Source organism: Euleptes europaea, chromosome 3 (assembly GCF_029931775.1).
Source record: "Euleptes europaea isolate rEulEur1 chromosome 3, rEulEur1.hap1, whole genome shotgun sequence".
Lineage (NCBI taxonomy): Eukaryota > Metazoa > Chordata > Lepidosauria > Squamata > Sphaerodactylidae > Euleptes > Euleptes europaea.
The window spans coordinates 13426178-13451898 of record NC_079314.1 but is presented as its reverse complement, the minus strand read 5'-3'; the positions used below and the strand labels follow the sequence as shown (position 1 = coordinate 13451898).

Genomic DNA, 25721 nt, shown 5'->3' with positions numbered 1-25721 from the left:
GAGCAGTTCCCCTGGAGAAAATGGCCCCTTTGGCAATTGGACTCTATGGCATTGAAGTCCCTCCGCTCCCCAAACCTTGCCCTCCTCAGGCTCCGCCCCCAAAACCTGCCAGTGGCAAAGAGGGACCTGGCAACCCTACACAGCAAAGATCCTTGTGCTGCGGCTGTAGCTGCTGCCAAAGCAACATCTGTTTTAAAAAATACGCCCAGCCAATCAGAAGCCTTACTGGAGAAAAGCCCCACCTGCCCCCACTTGGCAGGCGCCAGGAAAGGTGTCAGCAGGATCATGGGTGCCCATGGGCTCCATGTTGGGGACTCCGGCATTACAGGAATGGACAAAACCTGGTTGGACCGGAAACCAAGGCATGACACACCCACACAAAAAAGCAAGTATGGGTCTGAAGGCAATCACAGCTGACCAACAGTACCTCCAGGCCTGTGAAAAAGCCTGTACCCAGCCTCAAATTATGTGCACAGCCCACCAAAAGTGCACAAGTCTAGAAGCAGCTCCTGCTTCCGTTGAGTTTGCAATGTGCACAAAGCAAAACAAATTTAAAAAAATGACATTAGCCAGAATGCCCATTTGTATTACAAATGCCTCCTCCTCCACTTTCTCTTCTGCAACTTCCAGCTCAAACTCATTGGGAAGGAAAACCAGAAGAATGCGTCGTTGCAATGCCTCCCCGCCGCAAAGCATGCAAACGTAAATACCATCAGTTCTTAACTTTTCCTAGACTCAGTCTTTCCACTGCTTGCTGATCTTCAGGACCACCTGCTCCAATGCCAATAACCCCGAGAAGAGAAGCAACTTGGAGGGCAGAAGGCTGGAACAGACTCTAGAGGCAGAGGGGAGTGGGAACGGGAATGCCTTCATGCTGATGATAACCATGCCTGGCTCTTTCCCTGCCTGGAGAAGGTTCGCAGCATGCATACCCAGGATTCTGGATTATAACCAGGGCTCCATACAAAAAAGGGGAAATCTCCACTGAGGTAACTGAAATTCTGCACCCAAATGCCCATTTCTGCAACCTGGATAAATTATGCAAATCCACCTCCTTATTTGAGTCATTTAAGCTGTCGTTTGACTGTCAACTCTTCTTCCGCTTTTCAAGGGGAGGGCAACGGAAGGCCACGGAAGTCCTGCCCGTGGAAATCTTTGGCTTTGGAGATCCCAGCAGCATTGCACACAAACTTTCAAACATATTGCCCTAACCATAAGCTTGCTCTTAAAAAGAAAAAGGCTACGATTTTCAGAAAGCTGAATTCAGCAAAATCGTAACATACACACACCTGCATAGGGTTGTGGGTTCTCTAGTTAAAATTCAAAACAAGTTCATGTAAATCCTGTGCCAGGAAAAGCTGCAAACCTGAATACATGTGGAAATTGAGCAAATTGCAAAGCATTTGCATATTTTTGCATAACTTAGGCTGGAGACAGAAATTGCTTGCAGGAGAGTCGAAAAGTGGGCCCAGACTGGCTTCCCTTCCCGTGGTGTGCTCACGTGTTTTGTCCCACGATTGACCGTTTTGCAAGTTTTGAAGGGTGCAAATGTATATTACAGCCCCAAAGTTATTATCTGACCCTGGATAGTCCAATCTCGGTAGCTAAGCAGGGTCAGCCCTGGTCAGTATTTGGATGGGAGACCACCAAGGAAGTCCAGGGTCGCTTACACAGGGGTAGGCAATGACCAGCCAACTCTGAAATCTCTTGCAAGGAAAATCCTACAGGTCGTTGTAAGTCGGCTGTGACTTGACGGCAAAACCCCCCAAAAGTTATCCTCAGGAATAGCAATCCTGCACCATCTTCTCCTCTCTCGCACAGTGCCGTCCGAAGCAGAGTTACACTCTCCTGAGTCCATTGATGGAAACAGGCTTAGAAGCATGCAAGTGTGCTTAGGATAGCAGTGTCAGCAATGCGTAGTAAAAGAGAAAGCACCAATTCGGGGTGAGCGGATTCCCCCCCTATTCTGTTCCCCCGTTGGTTCCGAATATCCATCTGTGCTGCAACCCGCAGCTCCTTAATTCTGTTCAGCTAGGAGAATTTCTAAAATTAATTCTGGAATCGGAGCGTGAGCCGTCCGCCGCGGCTTTCGATGGCTTCGCTTCGTTTGCGCGCAGAGGAAACGCCAAAAGGCAGCCTGTGATCATAACACAGCCAGATTCTTTCGGTGCCGCGTTTTACCGATGTACACAAAATAACAGAGAGAAAGAATCGTGATATAACCATGCACACGAACACTTCAAGATCGCTCTAGTTTTAACATCTGTTGCGTGTGCACTGGTAATCCAGAGGAGGGAGGCGATTCCAAATGACGTTTGGAAATTTAAAAAAAAAATCCATGGAGTAATCCTAATCGCCAGTTCTACTACGGAAATCACAGCAGAACTCAAAAATCTGGGGAGGAATTTGGATAATTTGAGAAGAGCTCCCATTCATGATATAGCGGCAGCACATTCCAGATGTTCGGGCCACAGTTTTATCGGGGCAAAGTTTCTCCATTCTCTGTTGTTGTAACGACATATTTGAAATTAGAATTGCCAACTCCAGCTGGGAAAATTCTTGGAGATTTGGGGAGGGGGCAGTCCCTGGGGAAGGGGAGAGAACTGGGGAAGGGGAAAGAGAGAGAGGGGATGTATTGCTGCTCTAGGACTTCTATCTTAGGCTCAAATGGAAGTCCTAGAGTATACCACAGAGTCCAATGCTTCCAATGCTACCATTTCCTCCAGGGCAGCTGATCTCTATAGTCCAGAGATCAGTTGTAATTCTGGGGAAACTCCAGGCCCCGCCTTGAGGTTGGCCCGACAGCAGTCCGATCGTCCTCCGCCAGGGCCAGGGCCTTTTCGGCCATGGGCCCTGCCTGGTGGAACTCCCTGTCTGAGGAGACCAGGGCCTGCAAGATGGAGATGTTCCAGGCACCTGGTTGATGACTTTTGGCTGCTCCATTACATCCACCAGTCACTGGGCAGACCCCCCCCCTTCTATATGCTCCCCTAGGTTCCCCTCTTCACCTACTTTGTGGAGGGTTTGCTATTCTCAGGGGTCAGTTCTGCTGGGAGCTTAGGGCGCCACCTTATTTGCATTTCATAGACGTTAATCGAATTGTTTCTGTTTTTAAATGCATTTGATTTGGTTGTGACCGGCCCCGAGCCCTGTTGCGATGGGGGAGGGACAGGGTATAAATCTAAAATATTGATAAATAAATATAAGGAGCAGTTTTTCTACTTGTCAGAAGGCGGTCCATTTTGTGTCGAACTGCTGAATATAGGCCCCCAACGATGAAAAGGCATCGGAAGTGATTTACAAAGAAGTTCAAACCAGAGTTGTGCCCCTTTAAACGAATCTGGTTTCAATGGACTTAGCAGGGTGTAACTCTGTTTAGGACTGCACTTCTATCGGATGAGAATTACATGCTATCAGTCCTGACGCTTGCACCTTTTCCACTGGTAGGTAGCGGCTGTGTAGTATGCAGTTCCACCCCCCGAGCAATACAAAAACCTGCTTGGCCTTGTTCACCGGAAGCAAAAGCACCGTGAGCACACACACACACACACACACCAGGAGCAGCGATCCAAGCTGCTTCCGATGCAGAAAATAAAACCCAAGTAACCGCCTTCCTGCAGCTTTATTTCCCTAGCGGTGGAGAAGAGCAAGATGTTCGGCAGGGAACAGAAAACCCAACCGTAAACACGGAAAGTCTTCTTGGACCAGAGATATCATCAGAGATTAGCCACTCGTTTTTAAACCCTCTTGACAGCGGTAGGGGGTGGAAATATTTTCGTTTGAATGGAAGCTCAGGATGCTGAATCTTGCACTCACTGGTCATTTATACATGGGTACTTGCACTCACGTTTGCCCCCGGTCTGTCTCGGTTGTTCCTTGCAGTTATGCCTGAGTTTTCATTCCATTAGTGATGACCTCACTGCCAGCCCTCGTAATGTCCGGGTCTTCCCCTTCCTCTGTTAACCCGACTCTTCAATCTTCCCAGAGCAAAGCCCGGGTGAAATCCCTGCTCACAGCCCATTACAAAGCAGCATGTCCAGAGGCGGGGATTCAAATACTTTCGGCTTTCTAGAAGCTCTTTCTGAGCACAAGAAAGGCTATTTAAAATCGAGGCTTGGACTTCTCCCCTGCCCCTTCTTTTCAGATTGCTCCTATGTTGTTGTTGTTGTTAAAATGCTTTTTTATGTGGCAATTGGGTTTTGGGGGTTTTATGTGGCAATTGGGTTTTATGTGGCAATTGGGTTTTCTCTCACAGTAAGCACTACAAGTAAGCCAATTAAAAAGCAGCATTTAAAGGGGCGGGACTTGATTTGAGCTTGAAGACTGTTGGTGCATAGATTCCCAACAGGAAAGCGTGGGTCCAGCCAGCAACGAACCTTAGGTAAAACTCCCATGCATAAATGACCACTATCAAATTCTGGGCTTTTTTTGGGGGGGGTGAATTGCAGAAGCGCAGAACCCAACAAGCCCTGGTTATCACTCCATCTGACCGAGAAGCCACGTTATGACCAGCCTCTTTTCAAAGGCTCGGACGGCCATTGGTTGCTTCTCTGACCCAAGAAGCCCTGGGGGGGGGGCACCCTGAAATCTGTCCAGCACCTAACAAGGTCTCGCCTAAAATATGATTGCATAATACCTCCTGCACTCCATCGTAAACAAACCCCAGACTGGGCCTTCTCCATTATGCCCTGAAAGATATTTTCATCAATTTTAGTCCTACTTTAAAAAAAAATGTTTTTACTGAAAGTCCATCCCAAAGAAGAGTTCTGGGGGGACTCAAAAGCTTTAGCTCAGTACTTTACGACACATTCGTTGACCTTAAGTCAAAGGATTACCCTCCTTGTTGGGTTTGGATTTTGAAGTCAGGGGTTTCTAAGGTGCAATGAATAACAATAACTTTAGAATATTACTCTGTGTACAAAAAAGAAGAAGAGGGAGACACATAAACATGGAAAATTTCAAGCGCACAATCCTTTCGTTCAACAAATATATAGAGAGCAGGTATAAATGGGGAGGGGGGGAATGGGAATCCTCACCACTAGGGAAATCACCAGGAAAAAGATTTTTTGTGAAAGTGCAAACGAATGTCATTGATTTAAGGAGCTGGCAGATGTCCCACGTAATGATTTTTTGAGAGGAAAAATGTAATCCCGACCATGAAGCAACAGTCGGAGCATAAAGCAAGAACAATTCCCCAGCCCAAAATGAGACTGCGTCTTTGCGAACAGGGTTGCCGGGTTGCAACTCGGAGACTCCCCCGATACTTTTACATTCAACACCGCCTGATGCAACAAACAGCGATGGATTCTCCCCCTCTTCCTTGCTTCAGCCTATAGACAACGAAAAGTTACCTGGTGACCAACCTCATTGGCTAGGACCTTCTCATCCCTCACGGTTTAAGGGGTAGGTATGCCATGCCTTAAAAACTGAGCAAACTCAATTCACTGACACGTGAGTTCTTCCGAGGACTCTGAAGCGGCAACACATTGAAGGGCTGTGGGTCCGAGTCCCATTGCCAGCCTTCAGGGCAATTCTTGTGGCGGGAGCATAAATTAAGTCAGGCTTTCTTGCATTGCCAACATTTTTTAAAAGGAGATGCGTTCGGTGCCTAGGCTGCATGGCTGGGCCGATCGCCTTCCCGATCTCACTTCCAAGTTTCCCAGCCCCAGGCATGAGTCGAAGCTGGCAATACAAATCCATTCGAAGGAACTGGGGAAATAATTCCATTTGCACGGGAGATTCCCAGCCCAGCCCGAAAGCAGTAAAAAGGGAAGCCCAGAAATTCAGACGGACTGCTGGAATTCTCGCCCCGAACAACAGCAGATGAAAAATTGGGAGAGAAAAATGAACACGGTCACCCCAGAACACCCTCCCCCCCAAAAAACATCTGTACGGAACTGGCATTCCAGGATGGTGCATTGGGTTCTCGAAAGGTCCAGTTGACTCAAGGAAGAGAATGATGGTTTATTAAGTCGCAGAGGTGGGGGGGAGGAAGGGGGAATGTTGTTTGCAGTTAACCCTTTAGAGCCCTCTGTCTTTTCAGTTGTGTTAAATAACAAGTTCGACTGGAAGTGTCTGAGATGGAGGGTGAAGATCGATGGCTGTAGAAACAAATGCATATTTGTTGTGTGTGTGTGTGTGTGTGTTTTGTTTTCTTCTATCCCTCACAGTGATGGGGTTCTTGATAAATTTCGTTTCTCTTGCTTCATCTTTCCCAGAAAGTAGAGATGCATCTCTCTCTCTCTCTCTCTCTTTCTCTCTCTTTCGGATTCTTTCTCGTTCACTAGTTCCCTTGCCTTGTTCTGCTTTGTTTCCCTGGCCGGCCCTAAATTTTAAACAACAGAGTCACAAATGCACAGGACAGCAAGCCCAAGAAGAGGGGAGAAGCCTGCCCAGAGACGGCCATGTTTTCCAGAGCACCTGGTCCTGTGGAAAGAGGGGAAAACAGTCATTAAGATTGAGGGGAATGGACCTACAAAGCTCTCACAACATCCTATATTGGTGGTTCCCAACCTGGGGTACACATACCCCCAGGGGCATGAACCAGGATATTTAAGAGTACATGAAAAAAATTGAATAATGGCAGGAGAAGGCATTTGAAATAACAGCAACTATATTCATTACAAACATTTGGTAATATGAGGGGTACAATTTATGGAAATGGGGTGCCAAGGGGGTACACAAGTGGAAAAGGTTTGGCAACCACTGTCCAATATGACTCCTACACATGTCTTCCCCTCCATGTTGCTCATGGAGAATGTCAGTGGCTACTAGCCACGGTGACGACAAGGAACCCCCATGTTCTGAGGCAGTAAACCTCTGAATACCAGTGCCAGGAAGCAACATCTGGGGAAGGCATCAGTCTCTATGCCCTGTTGTTGGACCTTCAGAGGAACTGGGTGACCACTGTGTGAGAAGGACGCTGGACTAGATGGACCACTTGGTCAGATCCAGCAGGGCTCTTCTTATGTACTTACGCTTTGATCCTACCCCGTTCCTACACTACTCTCCCCTCTTTCCCTCATTCCTACAAATGTCCACCCTCAGCACCACTTCATGTCCCACCTGAAGAATTTACACTGCAGCAAATATGGGTTGCTCCTCACAAGAACTTAAGAAGATATTTCCTAGATCAGACGAGTGGTCCATCTAGTCCAGCATCCTGCCTCACTCACGGGCCAACCAGTTGTCCTAGAGGGCCACCAAACAGGGCATAAAAGCAAAGGCTTTCCCCTGATACTGCCATCTAGCACAGATATACAGAAGATTGCCCTGCTTCTGAATATGGTGGATTCCTTTGGTCACCAGTGGCTAGTTGCCACTGATGGACCTATCCTCCATGAATCCGTCTAATCGACTCCATTGCTACATCTACAGGCAGTGAATCCCACAATTTAATTACTCACTCCCTTTCCGCAACCCCACAAAGAGGTTGTGAGCCCCGGGGGGGGGGGGCACCTGAGCCTGGACTTCTTGGTTTGAAGTTGTGCTCACCCCCTACTCCTTGCTGGTATCCCTACGCACCCCACGTCGAGAAACCATGCTTTGGGATTGCCATTCGCTGTACTAGATTTAGCCCTGGGCCTTTCCAAACCCCAAGGGGTTTCAACCGGCAAACCTGGTTTGGCGAGAAAACCTGGGAAACAGTGAAGAGAACTGCTAAGGAGCACGGGGGACTCACTGATAAGCCGCAAGCTGACATTGAACGAGCCCAAACTGTTGGAAGCCAGGCAGGTGTAGTTGCCGTAGTGCCGAGTGGTAACATTGGTGAAGAGCAGCATGGAGCGAGTTCGCTCATTCTGGATCTGCAGCCCGTCCACGCCGCCGATGACTCTGCTAGGAAGAGGGCAGGGAGGGAGACCGCGGAAGGGTACATCGTTAAAGCATTGCCACGCATGGATAGCGCCCATTACAAATAGTGGGAGGAGCTGGTCTGATCTCACCTCCTGTCCCTATCTGGCATTCCAGGCAGGGATGGTTCAAGGTACCATGTCACTCATACCACCTCCCCGGCAAGCTGGAGAACCACAGCTGGAGAACCCAACCAAGCCTACCAATGGCCAACTCATATCTCATCCTGTTGAGGGCCGGGAGGGTATCAGATTGAGATCACCTGTTCTAGATCCCTTGAACGGGAGATGCCGGGGATTGAACCTGGAACCTTTTACACGCAAAGCAGAGGCTCTACCACCAAGCCACAGCCCCTCCCCTTAACAAGAACACATGAAGCTGCCTTATATAGAGTCAAACCATTGCTCTATCACGGTCAGTACTGTCCCGGCCTTGATATTATCAGTATTGTCAGACCTTGTACAGAGCCATCCTTCCACCATAAAAACACTGTTCTCTTCAGGGGGGAAAGGAGGATGGCGGTTTTCTCTTTTGCACAACCTGAGTTCTTTTGCTCTTGCACCATCTCTGAGGGAAAGAGGAGTATCTCAAGGCATGGCATGGCGTATTTCTATTTTTGTTCCACTCTTGAATTCAGGGTAGTATATACAGCCCTTCCTCATTTTATCCTCACAATAACCCTGTGAGAGGCATGTTTGGGTAAGGGAAGGTGATTGGTTTAAGGCCAGTATGTCATGTTCATGGCAAAGTAGGGATTTGAACTCGGATCCTAATCTGAGACTCTGATGACTATACAACACTGGTCCACCTTATGTTCTTAATGAGTCTTGCCAACGTGTGACTGTTTTCTTTTCGCAAACAAGTGAAACTCTTCCCCTCCCCTCTTGAGCAAGCTTTTGCCATTTTATGGGAACCGTCCAGCAAAAGTTAATCACGACCAAGCCCCATTAAAGCCAGTGGAGCTTCGGGGAGCCATTACCAAGCTCTGTTCAATTGCTTCAGGATTCACTTTGGGGCTTTGTACCCTTTGTGCCCGGTTTTATGAGGGCGGTGCCATTTTATTAAATGCCAGTTTCCAGGCTGATGTTTATAGTGCCTTATCAGTACATGTTGATACGTGCTGGATTTTGTTAGTGGTTGTGTCTTCTTGCGGAGAGAAAGTCTGGATTAAAGTTCAAAAAAATAATTAATAGAATTGAAGCAAAATACGCAGGGTTTCCAACTCCGTGCTGGGAAATTCCTGGAGATTCGGGGGTGGAGCCTGAGGAGGGGAGGGAGCTCAGCAGGGATGTGATGCTATAGAGTCTGCCATCCAAATCTGCCATTTCCTCCAAGAGAACTGAGATCAGTTATCATTCCAGGAGAACTCCAGGGCCCAGAACCCAGAAGGTGGTTTGTCATTGCCTTCCTCTGTATTGGAGGAAGAGGAGGGGAAGGAGTAGGAGTTGGTTTTTATATGCAGACTTTCTCTACCACTTAAGGCAGAATCAAACCGGCTTACAATCACCTTCCCTTCCCCTCCCCACAACAGACACCCTGTGAGGTAGGTGGGGCTGAGAGAGCTCTAAGAGAGCTGTGACTAGCCCAAGGTCACCAAGCTGGCTTCATGTGGAGTAGAGGGAAAACCAACTTGGTTTATCACATTAGCGTCTGCTGTTCATGTGGAGGAACAGGGAATCAAATCCGGTTCTCCACTGCTCCTAACCACCGCTCTTAACCACTACACCACGCTTGCTCTCCGTGCCCTGGTTGCAGTCAGCATGCTATGCAAGCCTTCCAGTTAAACTCAGAGCATTCCTCACATTAATTCAGGAGGTGTGCTGCATGCATGTCCCTGTACAATTTGCATCTTCCTTTTTAAAGCAAGTTATGGAGATGCTCTTGCTCATCTGGACGTTGATTAAACCATGGCACAAAAAAGGGGACCCTGAAGCCACAGCAGGTGGGCCTAAGTCAGTAGTGCATGAAGAAAAAGAAAATATCCGCACCGGAGTAAAATTGCCCCTGTCTGAACAAAGTGGAAAAAATCAAAACTGTCAACACGGAGTGGCACTGACGTGCTGCAAACCGGGTCAGGGGTTTCGGAAGCCGAAGATTCGGGACAAAAATTCAAAAGGGGGGAATTTCAAAAAAAATATGCCTAGAAATCAGCCCGTCCCAGTGGTGGATGGGAAAAGCTGGATCTGCGGATGCAGTCGAAAGGGTTCTTGGCAGTTTCCGCACCTCCCTGGGGCCACCTCCCCGCAGCCCCAGTGGTTGTTTGTCTCTGCTCAAGCCTGTCAGACAGGCGATCCATCTTCCGTTGGACCACAATCCCCACAGCAGCGGCGGATCCAGAATCCCATCTTACCTGCCTCCCTCCCTCTCATAAAGTGTGCGAGAGTGTCTGGAGCTCTGGAGAGAAGGGCCACTTCATCATTATTAAACGTGACAGCCATGGCAGAATTCCCCACGCCCGCACCCCTTTCTTAGTGGGCCAATGGACGCGTCCCAACTGATCCCCCCCCCTCTCTCTCTCGCCTTCTTTTGTCTTTTATGGACAGCTTGCCTTGGGTTCGATTAAACCAGGCCCACCAACGTATGAGCCGGTCCATTGGCTGGGAGGGATGGGGGAGTAGAAGCTTGACAATCTCCCTGGTTTTGCATTCACGGCCGGCAGTTAAAACAGGACATTTATTGAGCCCCCTCGTGCGCCGTTGCCACGCATGACTGCTGGGCCATGTTCAGGCAAGATCAACAACGACCCGCACATGTGCGTTCTCTCTTGTGGCCCCCCCTACCTCATGAAATGGCCTGCCTTGATGAGGTCAGGAAGGCTCCCACGCTTTTGGCATTTCATACACTCTGCGAAACTGAATTGTTCAGGAAGGCGTTTCAATAAAGGTAACAGGGCTATATAGGGAATCGTTCTGGAAAGCGCTTTTATAAAGGGAACGGGACTGTCAACGAATCCATATGATACGCTTGCATTATGTATTATCCCACCATCGCTGCACAATTTGCTACTGATGTCGTACCATTTTTTCTGCAGCGTAGCTGCATTCTCTATCATATCCAATATTCTATGCTTGTTTCAGGGCGCTTTTATACATGCTGAATAATGCACTTTAATTCACTTTCAATGCACTTTAACCATCATTTGTAATGCACTTTAACCATTAGATTTTTCCGATTCACACAGTAAAATCCATCTGCAAAGTGCATTGGAAGTGGATTGAAAGTGCATTATTCGGCATGCGTGAACACGCCCTCACATGCCCTTATGCATCCCAACTTAGGCTAAAACGGATTATGACGTGTTTTAACAAATGGTCCACGTTTTCTCAAGCAACTTTAGAGCAAATGGTTCCATTCCTCTTAGAGGACTCTGACCCTCTGTGTACTTATTTTGTTGCTCATTTTTTAGAAACTGCAGAGAAGGGTTGGAGGTGTTTTTAGATAGGGGTCCTATTTAAGTTTTATGGTTGTATTGTTTAAGACCTCGGTCTAAGAACACGGGAAGGAAAAAAGAAAAAAGTAAGCTGCGACTTGGTGGAACTTTCCACGGCCACCAATCTGAGTCTCCATGAGAAACTTGGACTGTAAATAAATAAATAGATAGATAAATAAATAAATATTGAGATGATCATGCATTGCTTGGGCCTGGAGTAAGCCACTGAGACTTAACAATGCAGTGTGATGTAGTGGTTAACAGCGGTGTAGTGGTTAACAGCGGTGGTTTGGACTCTGATCTGGAGAACCCAGTTTGATTACCCACTACTCCACATGAACGGTGGAGGCTAAACAGGTGAACTGGATTTGTTTCCACACTCCTAAACACGAAGCCAGCTGGGTGACCTTGGGCTAGTCACAGCTCCTAGAGCTCTCTCAGACCCACCTACCTCACAGGGTATCTGTTGTGGGGAGGGGAAGGGAAGGTGATTGTAAGCCGGCTTGATTCTTCCTTCAGTGGGAGAGAAAGTCAGCATATAAAAATCAACTCTTCTTCTTCTTCTTCTTCTTCTTCTTCTTCTTCTTCTTCTTCTTCTTCTTCTTCTTCTTCTTCATGTTATCTTGATGGATTTGCCCTGCTATTGTGTCGTGGGTGGTTCTGGCTAGCCCGGCCCTGGCAGCAGTGTTGAAATTAAAGCAAACCCACCCTGGAAGCACCCACCAAACCTGGTCGATCTGGGAGCGGAGAACACAGCAACATCCTGGATCAAGGGTGGTCAGGGCTGCTCTTGGATCTCCCCACAGCCAGCTAGCTCAATAGGGCTTGGTGGGGGCATGAGGGCAAACAAGAATCCTCCCAGGAGGGGGCTGGGTGGAATGGCCCACACATGAAGTCCAGATCACAGGAAGTGATGGTATTGCTTTACACTGATCTGGTTAGACCTCACCTAGAGTACTGTGTTCAGTTTTGGGCACCACAATTTAAGAAGGATGTAGACAAGCTGGAACGTGTCCAGAGGAGGGCAACGAAAATGGTAAGGGGTCTGGAGACCAAGTCCTATGAGGAAAGGCTGAAGGAGTGTGGTATGTTTAGCCTAGAGAGGAGACGACTGAGAGGTGACCTGATAACCATCTTCAAATACCTGAAGGGCAAGTACCTGAAGTTGCCCTAGAAGGTCAGACCAGAATCAACAGGTTGAAATTAAATCAGAGTTTTTGGATAAATATTAGTGTTTGGATAAACATTTCTGACAGAGTGATTCCTCAGTGGAACAGAATTCCTCAGGATGTGGTGGGCTCCCCTTCTTTGGAGGTTTTTAAGCAGAGGCTAGATGACCATCTGTCAGCAAGGCTGATTCTGTGAACTTGAGCAGATCATGAGAGGGAGGGCAGGAAGGATTGAGTCAGTGCTTGGCTCTCATGGCCCCTTCTTACATGCCCAGGGAAATGCCAAGCATCAGTTTGGGGTTGGGAAGCAATTTTCTTCTAGGACAGTTTGGCAAGGAATCCTGGAGTTGGGTTTTTTTGGCCATCTTCTGGGCATGAAGGTCACTGGGGGTGTGGGGGGGGGAGGTAGCTGTGAATTTCCTGCATTGTGCAAGGGGTTGGACTAGATGACCCTGGAGGTCCCTTCCAACTCTATGATTCAATGATTTGATGATTCTTCCTTTACATATTTATTTATTTATTTCGATACTTATATCCCACTTTTCTCCCCTGCGACAACCCAAAGTGGTTTACAACATCATTTTCCTTCATTCTCCTCTCCTCCCTTTTATCTTCACAGTAACCCTGCGAATTAGCTTAGGCTGAGTATATGTGACTGGCCAAAGGTTACTCAGCAAGCATCCATGGCAGAGTACGAATTAGAACCTGGGTCTCCCAGATCCCAGTCTGACACTCGAACCACTACACAACACCGGCCCTTTTCCTTTGTTAATGTCAGCAGCGGTTAGGGTTCTTGGTTCTTCTGTCCCAAATATAGTTAACAAGATTTCATACCAATTAATCACCCTCAAATTACAGCTCCACCCTGAACTCTCAAGAACAGAAATTACTTGCCACTCCCCCCCTTCAGGGACAAAGGATGTGCAACAGGCAGCAGTTCAACAGGTAGAGCTGTCCCAAGCGTGGGGTGTGTGTGCGCGCAGCGGTGTCCCTTTCCACCTGCTGTGGCCTTCTACAGGCATAGACTCACCACCCTTGACAAAGGGGTAACCGCACCCTTCAAGAGATGAGTCAGGAGTGGATCCAAATGTCTTCCAGTATTTGCTGGGTTTTTTTTTTTCATATTATGTTTCAAATTGTCGTCCAAAAAAAGAAGGAAGATCCAATTTCTTACCTGCAGAGCGGTCTGCCTCCCTCTGCCTCCCCCGCTTCCATTAGCGGCTCTCTCCCATCATATCTTGTTAAGCCTCACCAATTGATTTCCCAGAAAGCATACCTGGAAGGTCTTCATCTGAATCCCAGACATGTGAGTTTTTTTGGGGGGTGGGGCAGTCAAGTCGCAGCCAACTTACAGCAACCCTCTAGGGAAGGATTGTCAAACATAAGGCCTGAGGGTCGAATCCGGCCACTTGAGAGCGCTTATACAGCCTGCGAGCAAGCCGGGGCAGCCACCATTACATGGCTTTGCCTGTGTCTTCTATAAAGTTTGTATCCCATGGCATTAAATTTTATGGTACACATGGCCCAGCCTGACCAAAGGACATTTATGTCATATCTGGCCCTTGTAACAAATGAGTTCGACACCCCTGCTGTAGGGTTTTCTAGGCAAGAGACTAACAGAGGTGGTTTGCCATTGCCTGCCTCTGTATAGCGACCCTGGACTTCCTTGGTGGTCTCCCATCCAAATACTAACCAGACCAGGGCCAATCCTGCTTAGCTTCCAAGATCTGATGAGATCAGGTGGGCCTGGGCCATCTAGGTCAGGGCCAAACTTGTGATAGCTACCAATGCATACTGCACATGCTCTGAGGCATGCTCATCTCTTGTTATTACTTCGTGCTTTCCAATCCTGAGATTCTTGGGACTGAAAAGAGATGACAGGGCTGAAAGCCACCCTGGATGCCTTTCTGAAAGTTGGAGTGGTTCCTCAGTGGAGCAGGCTTCCTTGGGAGGTGGTGGGTTCTCCTTCTTTGGAGGTTTTTAAGCAGAGGGCTAGATGGCGATCTGCCAGCAAGGCTGATTCTGTGAACTTAGGCAGATCATGAGAGGGAGGGCAGGAAGGGTTGCATTAGTGCTTGGCTCTAGTAGCCCTTTCTTACCTGCCCAGGGTAATGCCGATCGCCATTTTGGGGTCAGGAAGCAATTTCCCTGCAGGCTAGATTGGCCAGGGACGTTAGACGTTTTCTGGGTTTTCTTCTTTTTACAATTTGAGTCTATGCATTCCATTCTGCACTGCCTTAACAGACCATAACTGAATCTCTGTTTTTTTCATGTCTCATGGGCAATCCTTTGCATTGCCAGGTTTGACTCTCCCCCTCCCCTTTTCACACTTGATGCTCAACACCCCTCTAGCGCCGTTTCCTAATGAAATATGATAACGACCTGCGGGTTCTTGTCATCGAGCAGGCCGGGCCACAAATGGCCCCTCTGAGACACGAGTGGTTTGAACCGTGAATTTTTAGCACCACACTGACATGGGAGCGTTGCGGAAAAATCATCTGGAGACTGTTTCAGAGTTAACTGCGATCCTCTTGGAAGGTGTCGGTCTCCAAAACTGGAGTTTTGCACAGACAGGGAGAAAAGCAGGAACAATCTCCCCGTTCCACCAGCCCCCACCAATTCCATCAGCAAAAAAATGACCCTGGAGTCTTGTGGCATCTTAAAGATGAACCAACAATAGTTAAATTGTGGAACTCCCTGCCCCAGGATGTGGTGATGGCTGCCAACTAGGAAGGCTTTAAGAGGGGAGTGGACATGTTCATGGAGGAGAGGGCTATCCATGGCTACTAGTCAAAATGGATACTAGTTATAATACACACCTATTCTCTCCAGGATCAGAGGAGCATGCCCATTATATTAGGTGCTGTGGAACACAGGCAGGATGGTGCTGCTGCAGTGGTCTTGTTTGTGGGCTTCCTAGAGGCACCTGATTGACCACTGTGTGAGCAGACTGCTGGACTTGATGGGCCTTGGTCTGATCCAGCAGGGCCTTTCTTATGTTCTTATGTTCTAACTTTTATTCTAACATAGGCTTTTGTGGACTAGAGAAATTAATGCTTTTTTAGAATAAAAGCATTTCTAGTTTTGAAGGAGTGTATTTCTTTGGTTTTTCTTATGAATTCCACTCCCCAAACCATGCCCATGTGGTACTCTCTGACTATTAGACCATTCATTGGGCAGTCGTCCCTGGAGATTTCTCTTGGTAAACACTGGCGGAAGATAGTTTCCAAGGGTGGCTGTGTTGGTTTGCAACAGAACAGCTAGATTCAAGTCCAGCAGCACCACAGAGACCAACAAGATTTCCAAGATCAAAGCTTTCATAGAATCACATAGTTGGACGGGACCATACAGGCCATCTAGTCTGACCCCATGCTCAATGCAGGATCAGCCTAGACTCTAGAGCATCCCTGACAAGTGTTTGTCCAGCTGCTACTCGAAGACTGCCAGTGAGGGTGAACTCAGCACCTCCCTGGGCAGCCAATTCCACTGTCGAAAAACTCTTACTATAAAAATTATTTTCCTAATATCCATCCGGTACCTTTCCACCTGCAATTTGAACCCATTATTGCGAGTCTTATCCTCTGCTGCCAATAGGAACAGCTCCCTTCCCTCCTCTAAGTGACAGCCCTTCAAATACTTAAAGAGAGCAATCGTGTCCCCCCTCAACCTCCTCTTCTCCAGACTGAACATTCCCAGGTTCCTCAGCCTTTCCTCGTAGGGCTTGGTCTCCAGGCCCCGATCATCCTCGTCGCTCTCCTCTGCACCCGTTCCATTCTGTCCACATCCTTTTGGAAGTGAGGCCTCCAGAACTGCACACAGTACTCCAGGTGCAGCCTGACCAATGCACAGGAGAAGACAAAGAAACAGGAGTCTCCGGTGAGAAAGGGCACCAGCTTCCCAAATGGAAAACCGAACAAGGTTTTCCAGCAGCCAGCTTAGAGATTTAGGGCCTGTCCACACTACAAACCTATATGGGCTTGATACGACTTTAATGGTCATCAGATCTCACAAAGATTCCTGGGAACTGCAGTCTGGCAAAGGTGGCTTCGGGACTCCACCACCTGCAGGACTCCAGTTCCCAGGATTCTCTGGGGGGAAAGAATGAAGGTGGTATCGATTCACCTTAGCTGTATCAGCAGCAGCAGGCGTCAGGGATTAGGAAGAAGGAAAGCGAGCGACTTACTGTTTGTCGTCTTTGAACCACTGAAACTCGGCAGGCGGCACCGCCATAGCCTCGCAACGTAGCAGAGCCGGCTTTCCCAGCAAGGAAGGAGAATCTTTTACGTCTGTGATGGTTGGAGGGTCTGGGGAGAGAGTGGGGGGCAGAGAGGTGTGTTAGTGGAAGCGAGGTCGCATCTCTGCCTTGCAGGGCCATCTTCCTCAACAGATGGGCTGCACACAGGCCATCTCGAGCCAGCTGAGTGCGTCCAGCGACCTGATCCTTTTCGGCTGGAGATGCTGAGGATTGAACCTGGGACCTTCTGTAATGCCAGGCAGATGCTCTACCACTGAGTTGTGGTCCCTCCCTAGAAAATGAACACGCGAAACTACCTTATACTGAACCAGACAACTGATTTATTATCGTCGGTATCATCCACCTTTTATGCATAGCTGTTTCTATCACGGTCACCCCTCCGCCCACTTCGGGTCTTTGTTGTTAATCACAACGCATGCCGTTTCCGACCGTCAGTGGTCGCCTCGCTCTCCCCTTGCGTTTCCCTGCATTTTGCCCGTGTTTTGAAATTTGAGACAAAACAGGTCCCTGAAAACGCAGGCAAAATGCGGGGAAACGCAAGGGGAGAGCGAGGCGACCACTGACGGTCGGAAACGGCATGCGTAATCCAAACAAAGACCTGAAGTCCTCGGAGGGGTGACCTTGAGGGAAACAGCCATGCATAAAAGACCCCAGACTGACAGCGACTCTCCAGGGTCTTTCCATCACCCTATATCTGATCCTTTTAGCTGGAAATGCCGCGGATTGAACCTGGGGCCTTCTGCATGCCAGGCAGATGCTCTACCACTGAGCTATGCTCTGCCACCCCTCCCTATTTTCTGGTGCCGTGATAAATCACTATTCGTATGGCCCTCACTTTTGCCTTTGGGGGAATTCCTTGTTACAATTCCTCACCACGGCCAGAGCAGTTATGAAGGAATTGGCATCCTCTCCAGTGTTTATTAGTTAAATCGTGGCATGGATATACCATTTCTAGTGATAACAGACACACACACAAAAAAGACGGCGCTGTGGAGCGCATAGCCTACAGTTTGACCGAGGTACATTTTGAAGAGTCGATAACCTATTAGAGGACATTAATGATTTGTAGTATGCCTTTTAACAAAATTAACAAACACCTTCCTGGCTTTTAAATGAGTGGAAGATTTAGGACCTGTCCATACTACAAGCCTATATTGGCTTCATACCACTTTAGCATTCATCAGGACTTCGGCAAAGTGTAACGACAATGGGATGGCTTGAGCAGTGAGCCTTGATCTGAGAATTGGTGTTCCAAACACATCCCCATTTCAGTTTGTGAAATGCTAGAGCAGGGTTCCCCGATGTTTTTGAGCCTGCAGGCACCTTTGGAATTCGAACACAGGGTGGTGGACACCACCACGAAAGGGCTGCCACAGGAGGCACAGCCAGCCACAAAACGTCAAGGAGTAAGGTCATGCATAACTGTAATGGTAAGTCTTAGCATTTCAGGCAGAAACCCTTTATAACAGGATGCTTTTTCAAACGAATATATTGTTTAAAATATTTTCTTGCACGCACGTTGCATCTCTTCAGTTACAGATTCTTGTGCTGTGGTGTCAGCGGCTGCTGAGGGACTGTTTTTTAAAATCTGCACAGCCAGCCAGATCTCCAATGGCCAACCAGATGCCCTGACGAGGAAAAGCCCTGCCCACTTTCTAAATTCACTTAACCGGCATCAGGAAAGATGCTGGTGGGCATCGTGGTATCCATGGGTGCCATAGTGGGGACCTCTGTGTTACCAGGTATTCCTTAGTATGCTGGATATGTGAGCGCAGGCACACACCTGTCTACATTTCACAAATGAGAATATGCATGTGTGTGAATGTACCAAGAGCCAATGTGGCGTAGTAGTGCTGGACCAGGACTGGAGAGATCTGGATTTAAATCCTCACATGCCATGAAACGTACTTGGCGACCTTGGGCCAGTGGCCAAAACAACCTCACAGGGTTGTTGTAAGGATAAAAATGGATAAGGGGAGAATGATATGCATTGCCCTGAGCATCCTGGAAAGAGGGTGAGATTAATACTTACTAATTAATCTCCTTGTTAAAGATGTACTAAAAGGCATACTGAGGGACCCCGTGGCACAGAGTGGTAAGCTGCAGTACTGCAGTCCAAGCTCTGCTCACGACCTGAGTTCGATCCCGACGGAAGTTGGTTTCAGGTAGCCGTCTCAAGGTTGACTCAGCCTTCCATCCTTCCAAGCTTGGTCAAATGAGGACCCAGCTTGCTGGGGGTAAAGGGAAGATGACCGGGGAAGGCACTGGCAACAAAGCCCGTAAACAAAGTCTGCCTAGTAAACGTCGGGATGCGACGTCACCCCATGGGTCAGGAATGACCCGGTGCTTGCACAGGGGACCTTTACCTTTTAAAAAGGCATACTACTCCATCCACAGTTATCATCAGTTCAAAATCTACTTCTGTGGTTGCAGTTCCTGAGCTAGCAGGATGTGTTCTGCACATGGTGCTTTAATGTCCATACGCATGCAGTTCACACTGGCAGTAATGCTTCGAGTCCTCATCGGTCCTTGTCAAACAACTGTTTCTATTTTCACCTTGCAGAGCTGGCTGTTCAAATTCAATTGCCAGAGAGGGAGCAGAACCGCGAAGAAGGTCTGCTGTCAGTGCTGAAAATCTTAACGAAAGGAAACTATGGGGCAATATAGGGATGTGTGTGTGTGATTATGCCATCAAGGCACAGCCAACTTATGGCAATCCCATAGGGTTTTCAAGGGAAGAAGCTTTCACAGATGGTTTGCCTTTGCCTGCCTTCACATGGGCTGAGAGAGTTCGGAGAGAACTGTGAATGGCCCAAGGTCACCCAGCAGGCTTCATGCGTAGGAGTGGGGAATCGAACCTGCTTCTCTAGATTAGAGTCCGCCGCTCTTGACCACTACACCACACTGGCTCTCGTATAGGGATAGCTGCCAGAAAATAGTAAATAGAGACAGCTGAAGCGCATGACTGTAGACAATACCAGAAGGGCCCTTGTAAGGAAAAAAAAAATAACAACAATCCTGAACATATGACTCCAATGCGCCAGAGTTGGCACTAATTTCTTGGCAAGATTCAGGGTGAAGACAGACGTTATCTTCAAAAAGGAGTGGGTGTGGGATTTTCATCTGCAGGATGTGATCTTCCCTGCCCTGCTCTAGGTTTTACTACTCAACCAAAATACACGTCACTGATGGATTAAAAGCCAGCTAGCTTTCCACAAGCTTTCTGCTGTATTTCATTTCTCCCCCATTAAAACTCTGACCTATTTCCCCACTGGGACATTTGTTCTGCGCTGTCTTTTCTTGTCCTGACTGTCGGATTCCCTATTTATGAAAACCGCTCCAGTAAGGGGAGGGGAGGGGGCTTCCTGACTAGCACACTGGCTGGCCCATCAGTGATGTGCACAGCCCGGTTCTCAGAAAGGGAAGGGCGTTGCTCCATGACTGACACAAAGACATACCCCTCCTTCCCATACTGCTTTTGTCCCAACCCGATAGGGAGCACCACACAGCTGAACAAATATGAACAAAAACTTTGGGATAGCCAATCAGGGATCTCCAATGTAATGGTTAGCTTGACCCCCCCCCGTAGTACTAATTTCCAGTCCAGTGCTAGAACCCTTCTATAGACTCCAGAGCCCCCCAGTACAGTTTAAAGTAGGCGAGAGAGGGGATCACAGAAGTGTTTTGGGGAGCACTTACAATTGACAGTGATAAGAACCCGTTTCCTGTCCGGTAACGAGACGCCGTTCGCTGTGATGCACTCATATTCTCCGGCCTGTTGCCGGTTGATCTCCGTAATCTCCAGATATTCCCCTTCGCTGGTGAATCCATCTATGGGGGAGGGACCGGGGGTTGGGGTCGGGGAGGGGAGACAGGGCCAGCGGTAGGGAGACAGACACAAACACAGACTTACACACACGAAAACACATACGACAACACAGCAGTTATCAACCCCTCCTGCACTCACGGCTGCCTTGCACCGGGGAATGGGAGCAAGTACAATGCAAGCGGTATGGTTTAGAAGTGAGGGGGGATCCCGGGAAGAGATGACCAATTACCCTCTGGATCAGCAGGGGTTTAGGCTGCACCATGCGTGGACCAGCAAGCCAAACACAACTCCTATACCGTAGACCAGGGGTGTCGAACTCACTTGTTACGGGAGCTGGATGTAACATAAATGTCACTTGGTCGGGCCGGGCCATGCCAGGGGAGAGTGGGGATGGTGGCTGCCTTGACTGGCTCGCGAGCCGAATAAGACTTCTCAAGGGGCTAGGATCTGGCCCCCGGGCCTTATGTTTGACATCCCTGGCGTAGACTATCAGAGGTGCCACGAACCTGCTTTTGCAAAATGCAAAACCAAGGGGAGTCGTCAGGCAATAGCCCAGGCAACAATACAGACAGCTGGTGGTCTGTGTTCGGGTTAAGTCACACAATGTGATTTTGCTTTAGAGAAAGGCAAGGGGGTGGCGAGCGTGGTAAAGGAAAGTAAAAGTTAGCTGTGGTTGAGGATCACAGGTCAGAAACTGGAGCAAGTGCTGGACCTGGGAGGCTTGGAAGTCTCCAGCTTGGCTCAGTGAGTGGCATGGGGCTGGCTGCCATCTATGGGCCTCAATCTTCCAACTGTATAATGGGCATGCTGAGGATCAGCTTTACAGGCTAAAGCGAATTGTGTGTGTGTGTGAAGTGCCGTCAAGTCGCAGCCGACTTATGGCGACCCCTTTTGGGGTTTTCACGGCAAGGGACTAACAGAAATGGTTTGCCAGTGCCTTCCTCTGCACTTACAGCAAGCTAAATTAGGTGAAGATTGCAGAGCATTTTGCACATCAAAGGTCCTAACAAGAGGCATTTTTCAACGAGTCGGGTCAAGGTTCCCCGGCCCGAACTCGCTTCCCCCACAACCATCTAGGAGCTGCAGGGGGCACGAGCACTTCCTCAGCCCACACTGTCCAGGGAACTCATACCCGACTTGTTCAAAAACTCCTCTTATCGCTTGGCCCAAAGATTCGGATTGGTAGGTGCTGGCATGGAGGCAGTGGCCAAGAGGGAGGGATCAAAATCAAGCTTTTTTTCTGTGGATGTTCTTAACAGCCATTTATGGGGGGCTGTTTCCCTGCGATCACCCCTGCCGACTGCTCCGGTGCTTCACTTTGATTATGCATGCCTTTCCCGACAGTCAGGGGCTGCCTCCCTCTCCCTGCACGTATCTGCATTTTGCCCGCGTTTTTCGGATTCTCGCTAAAGCAGCATCTGGAAAACTCCTGGCAAAACACAGGGAAACACGCAGGGAGAGTGAGGTGACCTCTGGTGGTCGGGAAAGGCATGCATAATCCGAACAAAGCGCTGGAGCAGTCGGCGGGGTGATGGCGAGGGCAACAGCCCTGCGTAAATGGCCAACAAAAACTGCGGGTGGCAGGCGCCATCTTGCAAACCGCATTCCGCCTTCATTCGTACACAGATGCCTTTCCTAAGATAGTGACGATGGAGGCATCCTACAAAACCAAAGTGAGTTTTTCCCGAAAAAGGCTGTTCATATACATATTTACACAGATTCACAGTGAAATCAGTGGGCTTGGATAGGAATAAAGCCACAAAATATCCCACTATTCTTTAGCGGGGTGTCAGCAATAAAGCCTTATGCTAGTTTGATTCTGATAGGGACGAGGAGAAGCCCCAAAATTTCCACTGCAAACACTATTCAGCTTAGGGCAGGGGCAAATCCCCCAATGATTACCCTCGTTCCCCAACAGTACTTCACATGTTAAAGGTAAAGGTCCCCTGTGCAAGCACCGGGTCATTCCTCACCAAAGGGGTGACGTCACATCTCGACGTTTCCTAGGCAGACTTTGTTTATGGGGTGGTTTGCCAGTGCCTTCCCCAGTCATCTTCCCTTTACCCCCAGCAAGCTGGGTACTCATTTTACCGACCTCGGAAGGATGGAAGGCTGAGTCAACCCTGAGTCGGCTACCTGAAACCAACTTCTGTCGGGATCGAACTCGGGTCGTGAGCAGAGCTTGGACTGCAGTACTGCAGCTTACCACTCTGCGCCACAGGGCTCTTCGCTTCACATGTTAGCAGGAGAAAATAGGGGGAGATCAGGTGGGGGGGGAGGCTGCTGGCATTGCAAGGGCATGCCCATGGTCACTTCCAGCAAAAAAAAACTGCAAGCAACATCATGTCAGGCTGACACTCTAGGATTCACCCTAAACTCAATGCCAGCACAATTATCCCGCCCCCCAATTCCTCCCAGTGGGTTGTCCAGCCCACCCCATTCCTTCAGCTTCTAGGATTTTACTAAGTCAATCTTAAGGACTAGAAACTTAACAACAACAACAACAACAAAGAAGCTGAGATGCTCAAAATGCTGAAACCTGCAAATTTTGCACCTCTTAAAGGATTTCGTGTAGCAACATAATGCATTTCTTTGGGACGAATCCTGCTTTGGACACACGTTTCTGCCAACGCCCATTCTGGTTTTTCTACGCTCGCCTTCTTTCATTCTCACGACAAAAACGAGTCGCTCAGAACAGTGAGCACAGGTCTGTCAAAAGGGGTCGACCTGATCCCTCCTCCCCCCTCCAGCCTGCCTTACCTTTCAGCTGCCGCCAAGTTACCGTCGGCTCTGGCTTCCCTTGGGCTAGGCAGAGCAGGTTCACGTTGCTTCCCTCGTTGACGGTCACAGCGGACGAAATGTTCACGATCCGAGCCGGGACTGTGAAGGTCGGAGGAGACAGGTGGTGAATATGAAGACAGCTCTGGCCTCCCACCGCCACGGGGTGCCGTTCTCTCGGAGACAGCCCTGATCCCAACCCCTCCAGGGAACGGGTTCAGGTACCTTCTGTAGAGGCAGACCACTGTCCTGTTTACAGTGCAATCCTAAACAGAGCTACGACCACTGATTTCAGTGGGTCTAGAAGGGTGTAACTCGGTTTAGGATGGCACTGCTAGTCTAGCATGGTCTCCTCTGTCTGGCCACAGTTGTCCATACTCTCAGGCAGAGAAATGCCTTTCCCTACACAGAGTCATAGAATTAAAACGTTGGAAGGGTCCCACAGACCATCCTGTCCAACCTCCTCTGCAATCCAGGATAACCTAAAGCATCCAGAATGGTCAGAGGTCTGGAATCCATGACCTAGGAGGAGAGACTTAGGGAGTTGGGTTTGTTTAGTTTGGAGAAGAGAAGGTTGAGGGGAGACATGATAGCCATGTTTAAATATTTGAAGGGATGCCATGTTGATGAGGGAACTAGCTTGTTCTCTGTTGCTCCAGAGACTAGGACATGGAGTAATGGATTTAAACTAATAGAAAAGTGATTCCACCTAAACATTAGGAAGAACTTCCTGACAGTGAGAGCTGTTCGATGGTGGCATGGACTGCCTTGGAGGGTGGTGGAATCCCCCTCTTTGGAGGTCTTTAAGCAGAGGCCGGATGGCCATCTGTCGGGAGTGCTTTGATTGTGGGATCCCGCATGGTGGGAGGAGGGTTGGGGTCACTAGGGATGTGGGGGGGGGGGAGGTAGTTGTGAATGTCCTTCATTGTGCAGGGGGTTGGACTAGATGACCCTGGTGGTCCCTTCCAGCTCTATGATTCTGTGATTATCCCTGAAAAAACAGTAATCCAGCCTCTGCTTAAAAACCACCAAAAAGTGAGAACCCACCGCATCTCTGGGCAACAGGGATGCCAGCCAACAAGTGCGACCCGGGGATCCCCCAGAATTATAGCTAATCTCCAGACTACAAAGACCAGTTCCCTTGGAGAAAATGGATGCTTTGGAGGGTGGTCTCTACGGCACTGTACCCTGTCCTCCCCAGGCTCCATCCCCAAATCTCCTGGAGTCTCCCAACCTGGATCTGGCAACCCTACCCCCCCTATCCCTTAAAACCATGCATCCCTAAATTATTCCGTGCCTCTGATGGATCCCACAACCACTGAGGGCCGAAACGAGCTCAGGACTGTTCTTGTCCCAAGCTGTGTTTCCACTCACCGCCGTTATTCCGGATGCCATTCCCGTGTCTGGGTCCCATGCCAACGCCTGTCTTTTTATTTCATTCACACATTGTCCTGACTAATCTAACCATGCTTGCCTCTCCCTTTGATTGCCATCACAAGAGCTTTGTGCTGGAGTGATATATTCCTGCCCCATGTTCCTTTGCATAGAGTCAGGCTGAGGGCACTGTTTGGGGGTGGGTGGGGGGTGAATGCCAGCCAGTTTTCCCCCAGTACAAACTGAATCGGAAAATTGTCGTCTTCAAAAAATGCTCTATATTGTCAGGTAGGATATTGAGCCAACTTGTTTTTAAAAATCAGCCTATAATCAGAAATTCCTAGATGGTTTCCCCACCTTATCCCTTTATGGATAAGGTGGGGGAATCATCTGGGAATTTCTGATTACTGGCTGTCTTAGAAGGGTATAATTCATGATTTTCCCACCTTACCCCTTTTATGGATAAGGTGGGGAAATCAAGAATTACACCCTTCTAAGACGGGCTAGACCGATCTCACCAGATCTCAGAAGCGAAGCAGGGTTGGCCCAGGTTAGTACTTGGATGGAAGACAACCAAGGAACACCAGGGTCGCAACGCAGAGGCAGGTAAAAGAAAACCACCTCTGAACGTCTCTTGCTTGGAAAACACTACAGGATCGCCATAAGTCAGCTGCCACTTGAGGGTAAAAAAAAAAAAGGTTCATCGACTTCTACCAAAGATTGCACTGTTAGCAATACAAAATCGCACTGTTAGAAGTACAAAGTGTTTTCTCAGTGGTATTCCATGTTTCAGAGGGAATTGGCAACTCATTTCCTTCTCAGTGGAGGGGCCGTATTTTGAACTGTGCAAGGGTTGCATGGCCAGCAACGGTGGTTCTAGCCGTGCAAGCTCAGGTGCCTTTGTTTGCAAAGGGCTCCTGAACCCCAATGTGAGCAACAGTGGAGGCTTGGGGGAGAGCTCTGCCTTTATTTTCCTCAGCAGTCATGCCCACGCACCAGAGTGAGCGACTGAGGTACACAAGGGGAGAATTCGGC

The 25721-nt window shown here is 48.8% G+C and overlaps 1 protein-coding gene across 1 annotated transcript in view; it reads right to left on the bottom strand.

Moving 5' to 3' along the window:
- Positions 1 to 6325: 6325 nt before the first annotated feature.
- Positions 6326 to 25721, bottom strand: part of IGLON5 (IgLON family member 5) — a 137989-nt gene continuing 118593 nt past the window's right edge. Inside the window, exons 4-8 of the mRNA XM_056846372.1 lie at positions 23295 to 23414; positions 20405 to 20536; positions 16634 to 16754; positions 7682 to 7836; positions 6326 to 6426 (exon numbers count right to left, since the gene is read on the bottom strand). Coding sequence (XP_056702350.1) covers positions 6326 to 6426; positions 7682 to 7836; positions 16634 to 16754; positions 20405 to 20536; positions 23295 to 23414 — 629 coding nt within the window. The remainder of the gene's footprint in view (positions 6427 to 7681; positions 7837 to 16633; positions 16755 to 20404; positions 20537 to 23294; positions 23415 to 25721) is intronic.